Source organism: Malaclemys terrapin, chromosome 8 (assembly GCF_027887155.1).
Source record: "Malaclemys terrapin pileata isolate rMalTer1 chromosome 8, rMalTer1.hap1, whole genome shotgun sequence".
In the NCBI taxonomy this organism is placed as follows: domain Eukaryota; kingdom Metazoa; phylum Chordata; order Testudines; family Emydidae; genus Malaclemys; species Malaclemys terrapin.
The window spans coordinates 53,018,514-53,043,421 of record NC_071512.1 but is presented as its reverse complement, the minus strand read 5'-3'; the positions used below and the strand labels follow the sequence as shown (position 1 = coordinate 53,043,421).

Sequence of the window (24,908 nt, the reverse complement as noted above, 5' to 3'; positions counted from 1 at the left end):
AAACCTTTTGCAAAGGCTTTAGGAGTACATGAAGGAGAGCTTTCTGGAGATGTCCCTGGAGGATTTCTGCTCCATCCCCATAAACGTTAACAGACTTTTCCAGTAGCTGTACTGGCCGCGATTGCCAGGGCAAATTAATCATTAAACACGCTTGCTTTTAAACCATGTGTAATATTTACAAAGGTACACTCACCAGAGGTCCCTTGTGTGCCCTCAGGGTCTGGGAGCACGCCTTGGGTGAGTTCGGGGGTTACTGGTTCCAGGTCCAGGGTGATAAACATATCCTGGCTGTTGGGGAAACCGGTTTCTCCGCTTCCTTGCTGCTGCGAGCTACCTACATTACTCCATCCTCATCTTCCTCATACCCCGAACCCGCTTCCCTGTTGCATGATTCTCTATTGATGGAGTCAAAGCACACGGTTGGGGTAGTGGTGGCTGCACCCCCTAGCATGGCATGCAGCTCCGCGTAGAAGCGGCATGTTTGCAGCTCTGCCCCGGACCTTCCGTTTGCCTCTCTGGCTTTGTGGTAGGCTTGCCTTAGCTCCTTAATTTTCACACGGCACTGCTGTGCGTCCCTGTTATGGCCTCTGCCCTTCATGGCCTTTGAGACTTTTTCTAATATTTTGCCATTTTGTTTATCGCTACAGAGTTCAGCTAGCACTGATTCATCTCCCCATATGGCGAGCAGATCCCATACCTCCCGTTCTGTCCATGCTGGAGCTCTTTTGCAATCCTGGGACTCCATCATGGTCACCTGTGCTCTCCACGCTGGGCAAACAGGAAATGAAATTCAAAAGTTCGCGGGGCTTTTCCTGTCTACCTGGTCAGTGCATCTGAGTTGAGAGTGCTGTCCAGAGCAGTCACAATGAAGCACTGTGGGATAGCTCCCAGAGGCCAATAACATCGAATTCCGTCCACACTACCCCAAATCCGACCCGCAAAGAACGATTTTAGCGCTAATCCCCTCATCGGAGGTGGAGTAAAGAAACCGGTTTAAAGGGCCCTTTAAGTCGAAAAAAAGGGCTTCGTCGTGTGGACGTGTCCAGGCTTAATTCGATTTAACGCTACTAAATTCGACCTAAACTAGGAGGGTAGACCAGGCCTCAGACTTGTCGTTTCTTCCTCTTTCTCAAATCCATTCTTCCTCTCCACACAATCTGCTAATACTCGGATTTATTCCCTACCCATCTGTCATCTTTACTAGTAATAAGTACAACTTATACAGCACCTTCCATCCATGGATCTCAAAATTCTTCACAAAACATTAACTAAGACTGAAAACCCCAAAGAAGGTTTGTATTCCCATTTTACAAAATGGAGAGGTTAACTGACCTGCCCAAAGTCAGAGTGAGTCAGCAGCAGAGGCAGAAATAGAATTTAGCTGCTATAACCATTACCAATGCTGTCTTCCAGAGGACAGGAATAAGTTATACACTGGTCTCCCTGTATCTCACCTATCCTCTATCCAAAATACTGTGGGCCAAAGTCTTCTCCTCTTATTGCTCTGACAGTCCTCAAATCCTTTCACTGGCTTCCTCCTTTTCTTCCTGCATCAAGCCCAAACTCCATGTCTTCACCTTCAATATTCTGTACATCGCTCCGACATCTCATCTTATATTTCTTCCTATGCCCCAGACACACTCTATGTGTTACTCATACCACTCTCCTAAATGCTCCCCTGCCTCCTCCTCACAGTCTTTAATTCATATTTTTTATGACAGCTCTTACTCCACTTGGAACAGCTTTCCCTTTCCCCTGCACCATGCTACATTCCCCTTTCTATTCACCATTTGTCAATCACGTTACCACACTGATCTTTCTCCAGCACCATCTGCTGCTACATTTACTTCTGATAATTTGTATTCTATTGAAGAGTTTAATTGTGACTCCGAAGGTCAGGGATCTTATCTAGTACATGGCTGTAGAAAGCTATGTACACTAATGGCACTAAATGAATAATGTTAAACAGGATTATTCAAGACAGAGCAGAAGCAGCAGCTTTGAGAAGAAAAACTCCTACACAAATATCTTCCATAATTAGGAGCAGCAGAAAGGACATTACATGCCATATGGAACATACGCATATTTCTTCCCCTAATCCTGAAGACAGGTTTCCAAAGAGTGAAAGCAGCAATATAGTTAAGTACATGACAAAAGAGCAATGTTATTTGATCCTATCTGGATGGGCAAGAACAAAGTATTTTATAACATAAGGATTGTCATGTTAGACCTGGAGCTTGTCTACACAGTGGGGTAAGGCACTTTATGGAAGTGTGATTTCTGAAGTGCACTAAAGTGTTGTGCATTTATAATCCACATAGACCCTGCTGGTGTGCTTTAACATCATGGTGTTTGAAATAGTACTATGCTAGAGCACACATGGGAACTTATAATGCACAACAACAGGGTTACAATTAATGCATAACACCTTAGTGTGCTTTAAAATCATGCCCTTATAGTATGCAGACAAGCTCTAGCTCTCACTCCAACATGCTAGAACATAGCATAAATGGGCCCTCTAAGTTGAGAAACAACTTCTTAACAGAAGCAAAATGTTTCCTGTTCTCTTTTCCACAAATACATCATCAAGTGATCTATCCCCTATCATCCATTCCCAGCTTCTGGCAAACAGAGACTAGGAACACCATCCCTGCCCATCCTGGCTAATTGCCATCGATGGACCTATCCCTCCATGAATGTATCTAGTTCTTTTTTGAACCCTGTTATAGTCTTGGCCTTCACAACCACCTCTGGCAAGGAGTTCCACACACACACAAAAGTTCAGATTCTTTCTGTGAATAGCTAGCTAGTTAGAAACTGATGGAAACAGCTAAACCAAAAATCTAGTTCAGCAAACAAGATTTCAGGGGCTGAAAATGTTTTTCTGGTCACTTGTCCTGGATCAATGCTTGGCAAAGTTTACCGAGCTTGAAATTATTTGGGCTAGTCCTGACAAAGTTTTTCTAACCTAATGAGTTTTTGAGATACCGTGTCTGTCTTATAATTTTCAGGCCCACACTGGTCTCCGTCTAACAGTGCTCTTTGGACATGGGTCCAGATCCCTACACGTTGCTAGTATACAAACAACTTTTCAGTTCTAAACTATTTAAGGTGAGATATACTTTGCACAAAATACACAAAAATTTGATCTTTAAAAAAAAAAATAGAAGAGAACTTCATCTCTTCCAAGCTCCACAGAATCTCCCTTAAACACACTGAAATTACTTTGGTATGAAAGCTTTTGACACAGGTCCACAACAAAAAACCCCACAAAAATAGAACCAATAAAAACCCATGAAATTAGGCAAAAAGACTAACTCAGTGTCACAGGATTCTGTTAAGCCAAATAGGGGCACAGTATAAAAGAAAGCCTCAACAGTGAGAGGTAAGCAGCTGAGATTCCTCAGTCAACTCGGGTATGGCTGAATCGCTCACTGACTTGTGTGGCAAGTTACTTTCCAGGGAAAAAGTGGGGAAAAAAATGACACTTCGCATTCCTGGATGTCCACAGGATTTTTTCCCTCTCCCTCAAATTAATGCTTGTCCCATGAGAGGCCTTCACTAGTAGTTCTGGTTCAAGAAAACTGGCTGAAAGTTCCTATGGATCTTGTGAATCTTTAAACAGCGCAGGACACGGCTAAGCATGCAAAGATTGGTGTACTCTGAACTGCTGCAGTAGGCTTATCGGGTTCTTATACCTGGCCAATTTGCCTTCACGGTAAGTCCTTCCCCAAGGATGTCGGTGCTTCTGAAGAGGCCAGACATCCGGCAGCCATAGTGTGACTGACCCCTCCATGGTATCTCCATCAGCACAAGCTGGTTCTGTTTCTCGACAATAGTAGCACTTCCCATAGAAACAGGTACTATTACCTTCAAAAACAAAAAAACCATATCACAAGAACAGCAGTAACTCTATGGAAGCCCAAACAAAAGAGAGGAGCAGCCTGAAGGACCTTTAGAGAGATTTCCACAAAGAAGTCCTTTCAATAGTTCACTTCATTTTGCCTTCCTCTTCCTTCTCTCAAGAGGAAACCAAAACTTCTCTTTTTCTTTTGGAAAAAAGTTCCAAATGGAGAGATAACCAACAGGAATTATTCATCTTTGACAAGATGAAAAGCTCACTTTAAAAGGATCCACTGAATAGACAAGGGAAAACACACACACAAAAAACTACATTAGAAGAACATTATTAAGTTTGCAAAGTGAAGCACTCAGACATTAGGAAATTCAAAAATTTCTTGTGCTAACATGCTCAGGGTCTAATGGACTGCATATGTGGGGTTGGGAAGGAATCTTCCACCAGGTCGCATTGGCAGTGATTCTGGGGGGTAATTTGCCTTCCCCTGCAGCATGTGGGCACGGGTCACTTGCCAGGATTATCTGGGTATACCTCCTCTAAACTTGTCCATGCCTTTACAAAGGACTCAGGCACTGGTTCATCTCTGTCCTTCCTAGTCTCTGCTTGTAGCACATAATAGCCTGACTTAATTTCGGTTGTTGGATTTAGCAGGAGGGGGCTGGTGGCCTGTGATATACAGGAGGCCAGACTATATGATCTGGACACCCTTTCTGGCCTTAAATTCTGTGACTATGACATTGAACAACGAAGAGGAAACAAAATACTGAATTAGTTGCTCATTAAGTGAGCACTAACATCCAATGCAGTGAATGAGAGAGGGGTCTAGTGGGAAAAAATAGTATTTGATCATGCACAAAGGGGTCAAATTAAGGTTGCACAGGCAATCTTAATTCTGGCATTTCCTAACTTCTGAGTGCTTGGCTTTGCAATCTTATAATTAAGTTTTTGTGTTATATCCTAGGTTTAACAAAAAAAAAAAAAAGTGCAAATGGGGGTGGGGGGAATTCCACCATTCTGACACCTACTTGGGTCATCTGCAGGATTGGATCCTTTAAAACTCTATTGCAAAGACCTCTGCCATTCGCGCAAATGGAGTAGCTGATAGCAATAGTAGGTTGTCATCCTCTATGTGGACTAGTTCTGGGCGGGGCGGTGGATGGGAGCCAGAGGATTTCACTGCTTCTGACAGCAGAGAAATGATGAGACTCAGGAATCTTATGTTCCATTCCAGGCTTTGGAGAGAAGTGTGTTCTAATAGGCAAAGACTCTTCTGCCTATCCCTCCCTGCCCCTGCACCTTGACCCCTGCTGCTACATCCTTCCAATCTGTTTCACCCCCATCTCCAAGTCCCAGGCTCTTGCCCAGCCAGCCCTAGTTCCTCTGCACCTTCTGGCTCCTCATTCCCAGTTTCCCCTCTCAGCTCCTCATTTAATCTGCTTCTTTTCTCCCAACCTCCAGTCACCCAACCACCTTGTCCCCCACCCTGGCTCCTCATCCAATCTCCTCACACACTGCCCCGGTTCTTTGTCCTGACCCACTCCTCTGCACCCCATCACCGTAGGTTTGGCTCTTGTCCCCTTTGCTTTCAAATCAGACAGATTCCCCCTCCATGCTGCTTTGGCATCAGCAAACGGAGCACTGACAGCAAAAGAGACACTGGCTCCATACAACGCTCCTAGCCACAGCAAAGACAACAGCTGCGAGTAGAGAGAGTCCTCCTTTAGACCCTGGCTGCAGCCAGCCTAGTGGGGATGGAATCTTCAAATTTTTAAAAGGATTATAACTTGGCCAAATTTAGTCAGATTTCATAGGGGTAGCAACAGGCACATCCCTGACACAAAAGCCACCATGTTTCTAAATTTCAAGTCCCTATTCCACAGAATGGGGGCACAAGAGCCCCCAGTCCTTAAAAAAAAAAAAAAAAAAAAAGTTGCCTGAATTTTTGAACATAGGCGAAACAACAATTTTTCATTAGCCTCATTTTCTGAGGCAGCTGAACCATTTTGACTGAAATTACAAAAACACACACAACCTCAGCATGAGGCAGAGACCTGGCATGGTATATTTCAGCCTGAACAGTTAAAGTTTGGCAGAGTTATAAACAATTGAAAATATAGTCTTATAACTGGAAGTGTCTGACAACCTTAATAATAAGTGCTACCAGCCCTGCCTATCATGCATACATAAAAACAATACATTGTTAATGAACAGCTGTCTAAATATGTTTTCTGACAAAGAAATATGATGCTTTATAATCTGACTGAAGTACTAATGGTTGTAGCACAGGGCATTTTCTGAGGCATAATGACCAGCTGGCAGGACTCTGCCCTTGAGCCATTAACCCCCAGAAAATACCCCATCAACATTACTACTATAAATTAAATGTATGAAACTGTTCTGGGACATTTAGTTATGAACATCTTATCCCATTCTATAACCATGTTGCTATGCCAGGCACACTGTTGGTGCTACACAAACATCATCATCCATCACCATCTTGTAGATTAGCAAGCCACATCATTTCAACCGTCCATTCAGTTTACTCAGAGTAAAATATAATTCCATTTTTTCAATTCAGGTCTATTTCTAAATTCTTCTGACTGCTTTTGACATTAGGAAGAAAATACTTATTCAAACAAATGTCTACAAAAGGGAACGTACTAAAATTACAGGCCAACCAAAGTATTTTTTGTTGAAAAATAATCCCACCCCCGTTTCCCCACCAAACAAGGTTATACCAGTGTTAAAATCCCTCCGAAGGGCTGGAACCAGTTTATCAGGTTCCTATATAGTAGTTAACTGTTCTACAGTTATGTCAGTTTCCCACTGCTCTTTTTTTTTTTTTTTTTTTTTTTAAACAAACAAGCTTATTTTCAATGGGCTGCACAATACCTAGAACCCACTTACCCAGCATCAGGAATGTACTCAGCAGCTGCTCTGTTGCAACAGGTTTGATCTCTGTACGCAGATTCACAAACCTGCCAATCACCAGTGGAGCTCGCCGGAAACCCAGAATTCTGTTTCAGGGAGGGAAGAGGGGTGACAGAGTATGAGCATTTTAACAGGAATAGCAGTTTCAAATCTAAAAACCACATCAGATCTCCAAGCCACTGAGCAAATTCAAAGATGGTTGCCTTATAGCAGGTGCTAAGCTTGGAACCCCATTGGAAATTAACCCTTCGCCATTTGTACCTTCTATCTTCTTTCAAGACTTTCCTTTGGCTTAGGAGGGCTGGATGTACGAGACTCCCTTTACAGCCCATCAGCAATGCCCCTATATTGGTCTGAGTGGTCACTGCAGAGCAGCATGAGATGCACCTTTTCTTCAAGGGCCAAATACAGTGTCTTCACAGAACTCAACCCCAGAAATGAGAACTCATATCACAAAATATATTGTCTCTCATGTAGCAGCTCAAAGCAACCACCACAGGGCGTTGGGCTGGCCACATGGAAAGATAATTTATACTAATTCCCAGAAACCACCTGATAAACTCTGTTGTAATTTAAACTCCAATTCAGTTAAACTTGAGAGCAGACAAGCTGGTTTGAGAGAACTGGGTATCTTTGGAAAACACAAAGACATTTAGAAACATGAAAGAGGTGGGAAAGATAGTTTAGCAGGTAAGCACAAGTCTGTCAGTGAGTTCTGTTCCTGTGTCTGTTAGACTTACTGTGTGACCACAGGCAACTTGGGTGTTTAGGGTGGGATTTTCAAAAGTGCCGAAGTGAGTTTGGAGCACAAGTATCAATACAATTTGCACTCTTAACTCACTTAGGCACGTTTGAAAGACCCACCCTTAACCTTTATGCCTCAGTTGTCCCCTCTGTAAAATGGAAATACTTATCTCACAGAGGTATATGAAGGTTAGTTCTTTAACATTTGTAAATTGCTTTTAGCTCCTCAGACAGAAAGCCCAAAAGAAGTGCAAAGTGTTATTCAAAATAGGCAAAGAAGAATGTTTGTCTTATCAAATCACGCCTGAGATATACAGGATAGTAAAAGAGTACAACAGATTTGGGTGTGTGCAATTATCTAATTTGTATGAGCAAATGAGATAGCCATATGCGAAGGGGCACAGAATTAAGACTATTTAAAATAGGTATCCTTTGAAGTGTCAGCATCAGAGTTAAATATTAGCACCCTATTGTGATGAATGGGAAAGATGTCAGTTCACACCTCACCAGAACCATTGCTTAGGTATAAGACAGCACTACATGGAATCATATTCAAGAGGTCATCATTGCAGCATAACCACAAGAAACCTACTTAAAAAAAAAAAATAATAAAGCTTGCAATTTGAAGCTGTCGTGGATGCCAGAAAAAAACAGTACAAGTGGTCCAGATCCAACTCCACCAGAGAGGTCCTTTGGGGCCATCTGCCTGTCCCAAGTCAGGATAAAGGAGGAGGGTTGGGCGTGGGGCTAGCAACTCCACCCCATAAAAAAAATTAATTTGCTACAGAAACGCCAACAATAGAGATAACAGAGACTTTTAGCCTGGAAAAAGAAGGGCCTTCAACTCGAAGACGCATGACGCTGGGTGGTGAAAGTCGTGAGGAAGCCACTAAGCCGATTACCCTTCTTGCAACTAGGAGGATTACCATCGGTACATGGAACGTGAGGACCATGTACGAGTCAAGAAAGACGGCGCAGGTCGCAGCAGAGATGAGGAGCAACAACCTGACCCTACTAGGCATTAGCGAGACAAGCTGGACGCAAGCTGGACAGAGACGATTGTTGACAGGAGAGCTGTTGCTGTATTCCGGACATGAAGAGAGCGACGCACCCCACCCCACACACACCGAGTAGGCTTCATGTTGTCCAAGCAGGCACAGAGAGCACTGATTGGTTGGGAGGCACATGGTTCCAGGATCATCACAGCATCCTTCAGAACTAAAATGAAGAGGATTAAGATGAATGTTGTACAGTGCTATGCTCCAACCAATGACAGTGAAGAGGTGGACAAAGACTATTTTTACAACAGACTTCAGAAAATATTAGAGACTGTCCCAGACAAAGACATTACCATCCTTATGGGAGACTTTAATGCCAAAATTGGACCTGACAACACAGGATATGAACAAGTCATGGGGACCCACGCTCTGGGAGAAATGAGTGAGAATGGAGAGAGATTTGTGGATTTGTGTACACTTAACAACCTGGTCATAGGAGGTAGCATCTTTCCTCACAAGCAGATCCACAAGAGTACCTGGGTATCGCCAGCAGGCACGATAGAAAACCAGATCGATCATGTCTGTATTAGTAAGAAGTTCAGAAGATCTTTGCAGGACGTTAGAGTTAGAAGAGGAGCAGACGTAGCATCCGACCATCACTTAGTGGTGGCCAGATTGAAGCTGAAGAAGAACTGGATAGATGCGTCAGATAGAAGAGCGAAGTAGAATGTCAGCCTTTTGAAGGATCATAAGATCAAGGAAGATTTTGGACTGATGCTGAAGAGTAAGTTTTCAGTACTACAGGATCGGTCTGAGGAAGAGGAAGACAGTGTACACAACAGATGGCAGAAAGTGAGAGAGACACTTAGGTCAGCATGCCAAGAAGTGCTTGGAATCAAGAAATACCAGCAGAAAGAGTGGATCACAGCAGAGACCTTGACTAAGATAGAAGATAGAAAGAAGAAGAAGGCAGTAGTTAATAACAGCAGGACTAGAGCAGCAAAGGCTAAAGCGCAAGAAGAGTATGCTGAAGCCCATAAAGTAGTGAAGAGGAATATTAGGAAGGATAAGAGAGATTATGTGGATGGACTGGCAGCAGAAGCAGAACAGGCAGCATACAATGGTAATATGAAACAACTGTATGACATCACCAAGCGACTGTCTGGAAAGTTCAGCAAGCCAGAACGTCCCGTTAAAGACAAGCAGGGAAAGTCTATAACAGAAATAGAACAACAGATGAATAGATGGGCGGAGCACTTTGAGGAACTTCTAAATAGACCAGCACCACTAAATCCACCAGACATCGACCCAGCCAACGAAGACCTTCCAATCAATTGTGATAGACCTACCAGAGATGAGATCAGAAAAGCCATCACTATGATGAAGAACAGGAAGGCGGCTGGACCTGACGATATTCCAGCAGAGGCCATGAAAGTAGATCTGGATGCTTCAGTGGAAATGCTGTACCCCCTTTTTGAGAAGATATGGGAAGAAGTGATTCCGGCAGACTGGAAAGAGGGATAACCTTATTAAAATCCCCAAGAAAGGTGACCTCAGCAATTATGCTAAACTACAGAGGAATCACATTTCTGTCGGTCCCAGGGAAGGTCTTCAACCGAGTTCTCTTAGAGAGAAGGAAGGATGCCGTCGATCCACAGCTACGAGATGAGCAGGCAGGTTTCCAGCAAAATAGATCATGCACGGACCAGATAGCAACGCTCCGCATCATAGTCGAGCAGTCTATGAAATGGAACTCCTTGTTGTACATCAACTTTGTTGACTATGAGAAAGCATTCGATAGCGTGGATCGAGAAACTCTCTGGAAGCTCGTTCGGCACTATGGCATCCCAGCAAAGGTGGTTAACTTGATTAAGAACTTATATGACGGCATACAATGTAGAGTGATCCATGGAGGGCAGCTTACAAACAGCTTCCAGGTGCGAACCAGAGTCAGACAAGGATGTTTGTTGTCACCATTTCTCTTTCTCCTTGTCATTGATTGGATTATGAAGACATCCAGTTATGAGCGCAGGAACGGAATCCAGTGGACGTTGTGGACCCAGCTTGATGACCTGGACTTTGCCGACGACCTTGCACTCCTTTCGCATAGCAAACAGCAGATGCAAGAGAAGACCAACGTAGTGGCAGCCATGTCATCACAGGTTGGCCTCAACATCCACAAGGACAAGACCAAGATCCTCAAGATTAACTCCATCAGTAATGACCCAGTCACACGGAACGGAAGCCCTCTGGAAGAAGTGCAGTCCTTCACCCACCTAGGCAGCATCATCGACCAACAGGATGGCACGTACGCAGACATCAAAGCAAGGATCGGTAAGGCAAGAGCAGCTTTCTTACAGCTCAAGAACATCTGGAGCTCCAGAGAGCTGTCTTTGGCAACAAAGATTAGACTGTTCAATTCCAACGTGAAATCAGTCTTCTTGTATGGAGCTGAAACCTGGAGGACAACTAAAACCACCACCAGGAAGATCCAGACCTTCATAAATAGTTGCCTTAGAAGGATTCTCCAGATCCGCTGGCCAGACACAATCAGCAACATCTACCTCTTGGAGAGGACCCATCAACTTCCAGCAGAGGAAGAAATTAGAAGGAGAAGGTGGGGCTGGATAGGACACACACTACGCAAGCAGCCAACCAACATCACTAGACAGGCATTGCGGTGGAACCCCCAAGGCAAGCGGAAAAGAGGCCGTCCAAGAAACACCTGGCGACGCGACCTTCAGGCTGATAGCATAAAAATGGGCTATCCTGGAACCAGCTAGAGCAAATGGTTCAGGATAGAGGACTCTGGAGATCTGTGGTTGGCGGCCCATACCCCGATTGGGGTGACGGGCATGAGTGAGTGAGTGAGTGAGGTCCAGATCCACCCCAGGTGTCAAACTCATGCTCCACAGAGACCCCTCCCACAGATCTAGGAGCAACAATTTTCGGCTCTGAAAAAACTCTGATCAGACCTTCTTAACTGAAAGTAGGCAGCTGCCATACAAGCCCTGAAGAGGTTGTAAATTAAGAGAAAAAGTAGGAAAATCCAATCTCTCACTGGACAGCCCTAGAGAAACAAGAACCCAATGGGTTGGGGCAGTATCCCTTATAGAAACAGAAACTTTACTCTATTTAGTCCAATATAATCCTATTGTAGGAAAAAGTGTGGCTGAGAAAGGATACCACAGTGCCCTATGCAGGAAAGTAGACCCTACTTTGCCTCCCTGATTGTGAAATATGAAAGAAAACTGGCATAAAGTTCAGAGCAAAAATAGTCTGAATACGTTTTGCTCTGTACAATTCAACACAGCAACTGTCATGCTAGATCAGAGCTACGGTCGAACGTCCAGTATCCTGTCTCTAACCGAGTCCAGCACCAGACAAGTCAGAGAAAGGTGCAAGAAACCACGCAGTTCCTAACAGTTCACAATTGGCTTAATATCTCTTCTAAAAGCTATTGTAGTATTAACTATGTGACCAAATCCCTTTCTGAATCTTGCTCAGTTTTTTACCTCAATGATATCGTCTGGCAATGAATTCCACAGCTGAATTGCATGTTTTGTGAAAATATATTTCCTTTTATCAGTTTTGAATTTGCCCTCTTTCAATTTCATTTAATCTCCCTTTGTTCTTGTGTTATGAGACAGGAGAACAGAACGTTCCAATTCACCTTCGCTTGATCATTCATTATTTTGTATACTCTTATCATGTCCCCTCTTATTCATCACCTCCTTTCTAAAGTAAGAGATTCCAACATTTTCACTTTTTCTTATATGAGGTTTTTTTTTCCATTCCTCCAATTATTTTCTATACCCTTTTTTAAAACCCCTTCTAATTATGTATTAGCCTTTTTGAAATGGAGTGACCAATACCTCAAGCAGTATTCTAGATGAAGCTGCACCACTGATTCATATAATGGAATTATAATATTTTTCACTCCTTATGTATCCTAACATCTTATTTGATTTTTTGACAGCAGCTGCACATTGAGCAGAGGTCTTCACATTGAGCTGTCCACAATGATTCCCAGACCCCTTTCCCAAATTGATCATTAATTTAGACCCTTCTAAGGTATATGAGTAGTTGATTTTTTCCCTCCAGTGTGAATTACTCTGCGTTTACCAACAATATACTTCATTTGCCATCATGTTACCCACTCACCAATCTTGGTTAGGTCCCTCTGATGTGCTGCACAGCCCTCTGTGGACTTGACTAACCTAAATAACACTATATCATCTGGAAAAAAAATTGCTTTCTCACTGCTCACCCCCCCTTCCCAGATCACCAACAAATATACTAAACACAAGACCTAGTACAGAACTTTAAGGCACCCTCATTCTTCACTTTTTGACAAGACGAAAATTGACTATTTATTCTCACTGTCTCTTGGTCAGTTTTTGATCCATGATAATACTTTACCTCTCACCCCATGACTACTTAGTTTCTTTAGCAGTCTCTTGTGAGGAACCTAATTAAAACCCTTTGAAAGTCTACGTAAACTGTGCCCATCTTGTTCTTTTTTATCCCTTACTTCGTTGACATGTGCAAAGCATTCTAATAAGTTAGGGTGATACTATTTCCTTTCGCAGAAACCTTGCTCATTGGACTCTATCATGTCATGACGTTTTATAACGTTTTTTGTTCTACTCAATGAGCAGGTTGGAAACTGATGTCTCAGGCACCCTCTCTGAAGTGAACTGGTGCAAAAAAACCAAAACAAAAACAAGAGAATAATTAAATAGTTAACCCAATAGTTCCATACCTGTCCAAGTGAAAGGCTGCCACCTCCGCATTGTGTCTGTCATATCCAGCATATGGCTCTCCTTCTACTACGTAGTCTCTGGCATATCTGTAAATGCAATGAGTGATGGAAAAACAAAATGATTTATGGGGGATTCTCCTCAGTAAAGTTAAGAGTCACACAAGCAAGAATCATTGAAGTGAAATTGGCTCTGGGTCACCTCTAAAATGATTTCTTGTGGGAGAGGAGGAATGAGTTTAGTGAGATTAAAGAGTGTAAAGATTAGCAGAGAGGTACATAGTGAGAACAGGGTAGTCATGCATTGATCTGAGTCACCAGGTAAACTAGGACCAGCCAAACAAAATGAGTTTTAATACAACCAAAACGCAAGGTCATACACCTCAGAGCAAAAAATACAAGCCATACCTATAGAAGACTCTATCCTAGAAAGCACTGACTCTGAAAAGGATTTAGTAGTCATAGTGGACAAAACTCAACATCAGCTCCTAGTGTGATGATGTGACAAAAAGTGCTAGTGCAATCCTCGCATGTATAAACGGGGTGAATAACAGACTGAGAGGTGACTTGATTACAGTGAATAAGTATCTTCCTAGGGCAAAAATACCAGGAATTAACAGGCTCTTTAATCTAACAGAAAGAGACATAACAAGAATCAATGGCTGGAAGCTGAAGCCAGACAAATTCACTTTAAAAAGAGGAAAAAAAGTGCCTTCTAATTTGAAGGTGATTAACCAACGTAACAAACTACCAAGGAGAATGGTGGATTCTCCATCTCCTGATGTCTTCAAATCAAGACTGGATGCCTTTCTGTAAGATATACTTTAGTCATACACAAGTTACTGAGATCAATATGGGGGTAACAGAGTGAAATTTTATGGCATGTGATATACTAGATGATCTAATAATTCTTAAAATCTGCAGCTAGTTAGTGCAAGTTAGACAATTAATAGCCCTAGGGACTACCCAGAACAGGTACAGCAGCAGTGCATGTCTGCCACAATATCTGCTAGTGTGCTTTAATCCTGACCCCACTTTTGGTTGAGAGGCTAGTTTATGACTAAGGCTACTATTTAATCATGGGTATTTTTAGTAAAAAAGTCATGGATGGGTCACGGGCAAGAAACAAAAAATCACGGCCATGACCTGTCCTTTATGTATACCATAAATACCCGATTGAGTCGGGGAGGGGAGGGGGAAATGCTCTCAGAGGGGGAGTCCACAGCACCAGCGGCTGTGGGGGGAGTCCCAGGGGGCCAGCAGCTACTCCAGCTGCCACTGTGGGGGGAGCCCTGGAGTCATCCGCTGTTCCAGCCACCCTGGGACCACTGCCAAGCTGCAGCTGCTCCCACTGCCCCAGGGACTGCTGCTCAGGCGGTCCCCAGAGTCAGCTGCCAGGGGCCGGCTGAGTAGCAGCTGGTGCGGCTGGTCCCGAGACCTCTCCAGCAGCGGCTGGTGTGGCTGGCTGCAGAGCCACTACAGCAGTACCCAGAGCCAGCTGCTCGGGCAGCCCTGGGGTCAGCCACTCTGGCGGTTGCAGAAGTCGTGGAAGTCGCAGGAAGTCATGGAATCCGTGACAAACACAGAGCCCTACTTATGACCCTGAGGAGAGGTCCAGTCAAATCCTTGCTTTAGAACACAAGAATGGCCATACTACTTCAGACCAATGGTCTATCTAGCCCAGTACCCTGTCTCCCGACTGTGGCCAATGCCAGGTGCTTCAAAGGGAAAGAACAGAACAGGGCAATTATCGAGTGATCCATCCCCTCATACAGCCCCAGCTTCTGGCAGTTAGAGGCTTAGGACAGCCAGGGTTGTGTCCCTGATCATCTTGGCTAGTAGCCATTGATGGACCTAACCTCCATGAATTTATTAATTCTTTTTTTAACCAAGTTACAGTTTTGGCCTTCACAACATCCCCTGGCAACAAGTTCCACAGGTTGACTGTGCCTTATATGAAGTAGTACTTCCTTATGTTTGTCTTAAACCTGCTGCCTATTAATTTCATTGGGTGACCCCTGGTTCTTGTGTTACGTGAAGGGATAAATAACACTTCCTTATTCATTTTCTCCATACCATTTATGATTTTATAGACTTCTGCCATATCTTCCCTTAGCTGTCTCTTTTCCAAGCTGAACACAGTCCCAGTCTTTTTAATCATATAGAAGCTGTTCCATATCCCTAATTATTTGTGTAGCCCTTCTTTGTACCTTTACCAATATTCATATATATTTTTTCAGATGGGGTGACCAGAACTGCATGCAATATTCAAGATGGGGCATACCATGGATTTATATAGTGGCATTAAGATATTTCCAGTCTTATCATCGATCCCTTTCCTAATGGTTCATAACATTACCACGAGCCAGCACCTCATGCCAGCAGCTCCTCCAGCATGGTTGTACTGCCCCCAGCCCTGTCCACTGCACTAATATGACCAGGGACAGCTGCTGGGGAGCATGGTACCCACCCCAGCTGCTCCTGGGAACAACCTACCAGACTGCCGCTTTCACTGCTGCAGTTCCCGGTAGAGCCCTACAGCTCCGTGGATACCAATTTATATCCACAGATACAGATTTCGTATCGGAACAGGGCTCTACTTTTTTGATTGCCCACTCAGTCTGCTAACTCTCCAGACCTACCAGATTCAATCAGAAAGATGGTAAATAGGGAACCTGACTACCTGCTCTGGAGCCGAGTGTGGGCAATTGCTTAAAAACTTCCAGAATCCTATGAAAAAGAGGCAGGGATAAACTCCTACATCCTTGCCAAAAATTCCCCTCTGCATCCCCTCTTTTCTCACATGCATTGCATACCTCCACAAATTGTCTGGCATTCCTAAAAACATTCCTGGTTGTACATGTCCTTGATGTGTACATTTTGCCTGCCTGCACACAGACATTCCACTACTGGAATGTAACTTAAGGCTTTGTGTACTTCTTTATGGCATTTAGTTATAGAAAAAGCACTACAGAAATACAGTAACAAGACATGGTATTTACAAGATGCATGCAGTATCCTGTGTAAGCTGTATCACCACCACTTCAGTGCAAAAAGTTCATGCTGTTTCAAAATAGTGCAGTCCAAGGATATAACTCCAAACCAGGTGTGCAAGTCGCCATTACAGAAATGGTACTGAAAATTCCAGCAGTCCACCTTTTCCTCAAGGAAAGTTAGTTTAGAAAGCATTATAGGCATACACAAGCATACATAATAAGCTTTATGGTGGAATGTTCGATCAAGGCAGAAATGCAATTTCCATATTGACAAATACAAGGAAGAACATAAATATTACATTCCACTGGTAGCACCACAACCTTCTAGGCCTAGTTTGAAGATGACCATCAATTTCCATTTCTTGACCCCCCCATGACTCTCTCCCATAAGGCACCCAGATCACGACAACTAGTCTGGCAGACAAGCTGAATATTACCAAATCACCAGCATGGCTCCACTCCACCTTCTGTATACTAGACTGCCTCATATGCAATATGGACATATATCAGTTTATAAATTAATGAATCAACAGGGAGGAAAAAACTCAAACAGGGTTTTTTATCCAGTCACTGATGGATATATATTTACCTCTTAGGTTTGAAGACCACTTTCTGTCCCCCTTCAAGTATCAGCAAAGCTTTCAGCTGGGTCCCTTTATAGCCCACATCAGCTTTTATAATTTTCTTGGTAGCCATGGCATGCATAACAGCCCCTAGCTCCGGCGTCTCCTCGGGATACACTTCCCGTGGTACCACCCACTGGGCGGCAATCTCCCAGGGGGACTGCAGCGTATGATCAAGTCGGGGGTCTAGCTCCACACGCAAGCTTGCCATCATGCGGTGAAAGGCCCGCTGGTCCTCCCGGTTGGCAGCTGAAGTGTCCAAGTTGTCAATGAGGAAAACTTTTGTGAAAATGAAGATGACAAGGAGGATGGCCAGCAGTACCACTCTCTGCTTTAGTTTCATGGTGACCTTCAACCCTTCTCTCCTGACCCTCTCTTTCCAAGGGCTACAGGAAGTCTATTAGAGATCAGGGTCAGGAGGGGGATGTTAATGCTTTTCATTCATAATTTTCACTCTTGTGGGTCTATCATCACTGAAGTATCTTCCAGTACCCCTACAAATTAACCAAAAAAAAATAAAAAAAAGGTAAGTTTCACAGGTACCACCTATTCTCTGGTACCATCAACTCAAAATCTAGTCATTTTTGCTAAGCATGTTAAATAAAGAGTGCTGCACTTGCACCCAGCCCCAAACTTTCCTGCCAATTTTTGTGGTTTCACAATCCCATTTTCCTCTTCTGTAAATACTCTCCCCTGTTGCTCTGTGAACACCCCACACAAACAAGGGGAATGGACTGATACAGTTAAACGAACAATATACATAGAAGGCTGCCAAATGAAACATTCTCTATTATTGCACTTACAAGTAACAACTGAAATTATTGTAACTACAGTAGGCAAAACATTTGGAAAGAATTATTATTTAAGTTGATGGTATCACATTTAAAAGCAGAAAAGGCTCGTTTAAAAAAAAAATTGTGGTCCCTATAATATCTCCAAGTTCTTTACACTGTCCCAAGAAAATCAAAAGTATGACATCAATTCCGGTGTACTAAATCCATCCTTCATAGCAGTTTGCAAAAGTGATAGCCAAAAACATCTCCAGAGCAAACAAACAGAGGAGAGAGAAACAATAGACAATCAACAGCCTCACAGACACAAAGGAAGTAAAATATATATCTATCACCTTGTTCTGAAACCTCAGCCCGAGCAACTATGCTGTGGCACATCTATGTCTTCATATTTAAGACAGATGCAAGACATCTCCCTGTTCAATAAATTTTGGCTGATAAATCGTTATCAATTAAGGCCTATCTGATGAGCAGTTAATCAAATCTAGTGAAATTAAGTCAAGAAAAGAATATTCCTACATTATTAAACAAACATAAGCAGAATGCAAATGAAAACTGACACTACATCACCATCACTGTAGGACACTTGTGGAGCTGGTAGAGATTGCACATAGTTTACGTTCCTTTTTTTTTTTTTTCCCCCCCTAAATGGCCACAAACTGCACCCTGAGCCGTAGATGCTCACTGGGATGAGCAATAAATGGATGAGGCAGAAGTTACATATTCAAGAAATAAGTAATACAAGTGCAATTGCTTAGTTATTTTACCATCAGTTTTACTATCTACAACACAAGGACAGCCAAAGTGCATCCCACGGGCCAAATGCAGATCACAGTCATCCCCATCTTCAGCATGCAAGTTGCGGCCCGCGTGTTCAGATTAAGATGGACTACACTGCATATGAGAATCAGGATGTGTCTGCAGGCCACACACCCTGCGTTGAAGAGATGAGGGTAGCTGCGAATCTACTTTGTTTTAATGAGATCGATATCCTTGGGCTCCTAGCAAGTCACCACTGCTGTCCTCAGGGAGGCACAGTATGAGCACTCCTGCATAAAATCTTCATGTTAGACTAAACCAATAAGCTGGGGGACAGCCTGCTGACCCACTGTTAAACCAAATTACAAGTGACAGGTAGGGACAAGCAGTTCCACACCCAATCAACAGATCTCCATATTTTGAAACTGACTCTTTGTTCAGCTGGCTAACAGTTTTAAATGTGCAGCATAAAAGATAGTAACTTTAACCCCATCATTTTCAGTTTGTCTCATTTGTGTGGTGACAGCTCAGTTCAGAATGCTCATTTCCGGTCACACATCTTGCTTCTCAAACACTATTGATAGCCCCAGTTTTCAGATATTAGTATGTAAACAATGTCATTGTAAAGGCAACTTGCATGCAGCTGACATGTGAATAACTCATTTAATGTGATTAGTCACTCAACACACCAAATTCCATGAAGGGAAAAGGAAGAATTAAAAAGGAGGCCAAATGCCCGAGCTGTTTCAATCTAGCACTACAGACACCTTATCTATGTAATACTTATCGGATCTGCCAGTTATAAAAAAGAACCTCTCCTGGTATTGATCGGAAATGAGCCAGGAAATTCACATAAGCTAAAATTCCTCCTTCAGTTCTATCTAGGAAGGGCAGAATTTCTCTGAACAGAATGTCTGTGGTATGCAGGCTGGCAATGGGAATCAGCAGTACTGATAGCAAACCTTCCCCTGACCAAAAAGGCCATACTCCTGCAAGTGCAGGATACAGGGCTTATCTTCCCTACAACAGTTAGCTCCAATTAGTACACTTGGGTTACTCCACTCAAGCTAGTTTGAGTGACCACACTGCAGAACACCACTCAAACTATACAGAATGATTAGATTAACAGCTGATGAGTTATAATCAGTGTTGTATCACCACTGCATTACTTCCTAGAGCTTTAGCAGCATTTGAGCTCCAATCATCCCTCCACTTATGGTTAACTAGCTCAAATTTAAAGCACCACTTAACTTGAGCTAGAGATTTGTGTATGTGGATGGGAGTTGGGTTAGGAGCTCAGTCTAACATTGCAGTGAAGACACTCCCCTAAGACATTAAACACTCATCTTGAGTGTAACAAAAAGACCAAGCAGATTAATATGAACAGAATTTTATCTTCAATTCACTATATCTTTACTTTATTCATTCATTCATTCACTTTATTTCACTTCATTAGTATAGGAACTTGTTTTCTTTTGTTTCCTTTTTTTAAATATCTCTGAGGTTTATGAGAGTTAACACTGGATCATATAGCCCACTTCAGAACCACTACTATCTACAATGGAAACACTTATTTAGGCTTCATTTATCCCAATACTGGACAGATTAAAGCACTTTGCGAAAGAGTCTCACACTTGGTACCTAAAATTTAGGCACCTATATATAAGTGGCCTGATTCTTAGAAATGCTGAGCAACTACAGATTCCTTTGGTTTCCAAGGGAGCTATTGGTGTTAAACACTTCTGAAAAACAGACCACTTATACAGGTACCTACACTGCCCTTCATTGTTATCTCCCTCCCCACCAAGCCTTCTGTATATGTTATTAATTGGTATTTAATAAAAAAATACTCTGTGAAAGATAATCATTCTTTGTCTCCTACACATTGTGGTTGCTGCTGGAATTAATACACAGTGGCAATTTGATCATTTGCTGAGAACAAATCAGAGTCAGGAATCATCAACATTTTAATGAAAGGCAGCAAGTTAACGAAGCAGGCAGAGCGCTGTAATGAAACGTTACTGGATCTCATTGTCAAAATGGTGCCTCAAAGCCTCCCTGATTCGAACTGCCCCCTCCATTGTACTCCTCTAATAGCCCTAGTATCTGGCTGCTTAAAAACAGCTGCCACGCGATCCACCTCCACGCTCCACCCCAGGGGAAACTTGTAACCCGTAGCCTCACAAATATTGTGGAGTGTACAGCAGGCTGCTATGACCATGGGAATATTTTCCTCATTTAGGTCTAACCTGCCATAAAAATTGCCACAGTGTGCTTTTAATCTGCCAAAGGCATATTCTACGGTCATTCTGCATCTGCTCAGCCTAATGTTGAAGTGCTTCTTGCTGCTGTCCAGGTTTCCCACGTAAGGTTTCATGAGCCACGGGAGTAAGGGGTACACTGGGTCTCCCAGGATCACTATGGGCATTTCAACATCCCCAGTTTGAATCTTCTTGTCTGGAAAGAAAGTCCCTGCTTGCAGCTTTCTGTAAAGTCCAGAGTTTCTGAAGATGCATGTGTCATGCACCTTCCCGGACCACCCCGTGTTGATAGTGAAACAGCCACGGAGATCCACAAATGCCTGCAATACCATATAGAAGTACCCCTTTCTATTGATGTACTCTGTCACAAGATGGTCCGAGGCCAAAATTAGGATATGCATGCCATGTATCGCCCTGCCGCAGTTAGGGAATCCCATTGCTGCAAAGCCATCTACCATTTCATGCACATTGCCAAGAGTCAGTGTCCTTCGTAGTAGTACGCGATTAATGGCCCCGCACGCTTGCATTAACGCAACCCCGGTGATGGATCTCCTTACTCCAAACTGATTTGCGGCCGACCAGGAGCAGTCTGGAGTAGCCAGCTTACACACAGTGATTGCCACACGCTTCTCCACCGAGAGGGCAGCTCTCATTTTGGTGTCCTTGCACTGCAGTGTTGAGGTGAGCTCTGCACACAGGTCCAGGAAGGTGGCTTTCATATCTGAAATTCTGCAGCCACTGCATGCAATCCCATCACTCAGTGCTTGTTTCCCAAACCCAAAAGTGACGATCCTCCGCATCCAACTACTCCATGAATGCCAAAAGTAATCTGGTGTTGTTTCCTTCCATGGCTCATAGCAGTTTGGCACCTCTGATTTGTGTTCAGATTGGGTGTTCATGATATACTGCATGGCCAGCCATAACGTGTTCATAACAGTGACAGTACAGAACAGTGCAGGATCCATCCTTTCAGACAGAGATGGCAGGTGCACAGTAAACAGGGACTGTTGAAAAATGCCACAAAACGCAGTCGGAAGCCAATGGAACACTGGGATGGAAAAATGCATGAGACGTTGAGCCCCTACCATGATGCACTGCGACCCATTCTGCCTTCCCACACCACCTAGCTGCAGAAGCTGGTGAGTTGCACAGTGCACTGCTCTCTCTGTCGATGCTAGAGCACCAACTGTGGACGTGCTCTGCTGAGAGAAGGAGTGTTATGAGAACATGTACAAGCAATGTAATTATACCGGGTTTTAATCATCGGCATAACTTTTGTCGACAAAACCCTTAGGATACGCCTATACTACCCGCCGGATCGGTGGGTACTGTTCAACGTATCAGGGATCGATTTATCGTGTCTCATCTGGACGCGAAAAATCGATCCGCTAATCGACACCCGTACTCCACCTCGGCCGGAATAGTGGCGTCGATGGGGGAGCCGCAGCAGTCAACTTGCTGCCGTGAGGACGGCCAGGTAAGTCGAACTAAGATACTTCGACTTCAGCTATGCGAATAGCCTAGTTGAAGTTGCATATCTTAGTTCGAACCCCCCCGCTAGTGTAGCCCAGGCCTTAGTGTAGATGAGGCCTGAGAAAGTCCTTTCACGCAACGTTCTTATCTCCAGCAACCTTGCTGATTAAACAAAAGGCACAGTCCAAGAGTTTTATTACCTAAGTAAACTCCATGTACACACCCAGAGAAGAAAAGAATCACTCTTCACCCATGTTCCCACATCCTCATGTCCCAGAAAAAACCAAATCAATATTTGAACATAAAAACAATGCCAGGTTTTTAATATTGCTGTTGTTGCTTTTCACTAAGTTCCCACAGATATTTCCTAATGGATTTCAACTCTGATTCTAGACAGTTTGGTATTATTTGCAAACACCAAGCCTTCCTACCCCATGCCCACATTACAGCACTTTTAAACACCAACCACATTCATTATGCACACAAACGTCTCAACTAAAGCATTCCCACCCACTTATTAAATAAAAACATATTTCAGTACTTTCCTGACAGTCTGGAAGGTTACTCATGCTACAGCCAAACAGCAGCTAAACCACTCCCTTCCCCAAACTGGCACTCTCGTGGCAGCAACACACGGTGGTCAGCTCTCTGCTACTTGTTGAGGAAATGAAATCCATTCATATTTTTAAGACTTGGGGTCCTGCAACAGCCAACCACCCCTAAGCCAGCCCAGCACCACTTTCCCAAAGGAAAAACAAACAGCAGGCATAGCTCAAAACCAAAAGGGTGTATACTCTGGCACCTGAGAAATTAGAAAAGAACTGTACTTAGAGGGCAATGCCATTACAGGGACAGAATCAAAATTATCTAACAAGGTGCCTGTCGCAATGTTGTCTGGACACAATTTACAAGACTTTCACTTGGTCATTAGAATTTTTAAAGATGACAGAACAGGGAGAGGCCTCATTAGTCAGATCTGAACCCAGAATTTCATAGTTCAGTCTCATGAAATAAGCCTGCGAATAAATGCATCTTACAACTTCCTGTATGTACTCAAGTGCATGCTTAAATGGACTTTTGTCTCTCCGAAGAACATAAAAACATAAGAGCTGTCATACTCAGTCAGACCATGGTTCAGCTTGCCCAGTATCCTGTCTCTGACAGTGGCCAGTACCAGAGCTTCAGGGGGAGAGAACAGAACAGGGCAATCATGGAGTGATCCACCCATCTTCCACTCCCAGCTTCTGGTAGTCCGAGGATTAGGGTCGTCCTGAACATGGGGTTGTGTCCCTGACCACCTTGGCTAACAGCCATCGATGGACCTAACCTCCGTGAACATATTCAGTTCTTTTTCAAACCCTACCCATTATGCTTCCAGCCATTCGAAATACTAGGATACTACTAAATACTCAGTTTCTTGTGTAAGAACATCCTATGAAGGGGACTGTAAGGTTCATCATAGTAAATATGGGGAAATTTGCTGAACAAAGTTTCCAGTGCAATTTATTTCAGCCTTCAGAGACCATTTTACTGGCCTCCCCCCATTCCATTCTGGCAGATTCCTTGGTAGCTTACCCTCTCTCCTTCTACATAGATCTTTTCAGCATAGAATTCTTTTATTCACATACTCTCCCAGACATTATCTTAGAATTTGCAGACACTCTTACCACCTCTCTTTCATTACCTGGTGATTGTTCTGTACTACCCTCGTGATATAGTGCTAAAGGCTTCCTATGAGTTTACTGGTCTGGTACAGCATCTCCCTGCTCCCTTAGTCTGTAACAACCTTCACCATACAGCCCTGCAGGCAGTTCTCTGAGGCTGGGCCTAGCCTAGAATTTTTTCCTTAAGAAACACCTTCCATTGCACCTTCACCAGTGGCAGCAGTAGCAAGAGCTCGAGCAGAGACAAAGTACTGGTTGGTCACCAGCATTTTAACACTATGTCATGGAAACCTGACATGAAGATAAAAGTGTCAGTAACCACCAGCATTTTTTTTTTTTAAACGACACCAAAACTCCCCCTATTGGGAGAGGTGGAGCGATAAGCAAAGGGGTAATTTAAGGAGACTAGTGTAGAAAAGGCCTTAAACTGATGAAAAATGATATGTATTTCCTTCCAGGTTTGGTGTCGATGCTAAGAACAAGTTTATTCAGCTGACAAATAAAAAGATGCACTAAAAACTCAAACTGAGATCTGAAAATCTATCTGCAATCTTAAATAATAATAGGTCCAATCCTGCCAGGTGATGATGAGCCCACCCTATCTCCGCTGGCCGCAACAGAAGCTGAAGGTAATTAGCACCTCTACAGAACCAGAAGCATAGATTCTGGGATCAGATCTTAGCTGCCAATTTTGTTGACAACATGCAAGACAGTACAAAATCTATCTGGCTCTCCTGGGACTATGGTTTGCAAGTGGAAATAAATCGTTTTTTCTCACTGACTTATACCAGCCAACGGTCTGGCCTTCAATGTTGAGCCAGGCTCACTTCCTTTTAAAACAAAAACAAACAAACAAAATTGAGCCTGAATCCATGCTTCTTATGACAGCCACATCTAATCTGTATGCTCAATGGTAAAATTTGTTTCATTTTTTTCATCATGTGACAGTGTCATTTGCTGAATCACAGGCTTTACCTCCAAGCTTTCCCATAACCAGAATGGCTGTTCAAAGTGGAACCAACTTACTGAAAAGGCAAAATTTTCCAA

General features: G+C 43.3%; 1 protein-coding gene across 4 annotated transcripts in view; it reads right to left on the bottom strand.

Annotated features, from left to right (window-relative positions):
• FAM20B (FAM20B glycosaminoglycan xylosylkinase) overlaps nucleotides 1–24,908 on the bottom strand; it is a 44,898-nt gene that overhangs the window by 18,389 nt on the left and 1,601 nt on the right. For all 4 annotated transcript variants that reach the window (XM_054037318.1, XM_054037320.1, XM_054037321.1 and 1 more), the window contains exons 2-5: nucleotides 16,880–17,407; nucleotides 13,298–13,384; nucleotides 6,767–6,876; nucleotides 3,699–3,870 (exon numbers count right to left, since the gene is read on the bottom strand). In XM_054037318.1, coding sequence (XP_053893293.1) covers nucleotides 3,699–3,870; nucleotides 6,767–6,876; nucleotides 13,298–13,384; nucleotides 16,880–17,256 — 746 coding nt within the window. In that variant the 5' untranslated portion in view covers nucleotides 17,257–17,407. The remainder of the gene's footprint in view (nucleotides 1–3,698; nucleotides 3,871–6,766; nucleotides 6,877–13,297; nucleotides 13,385–16,879; nucleotides 17,408–24,908) is intronic.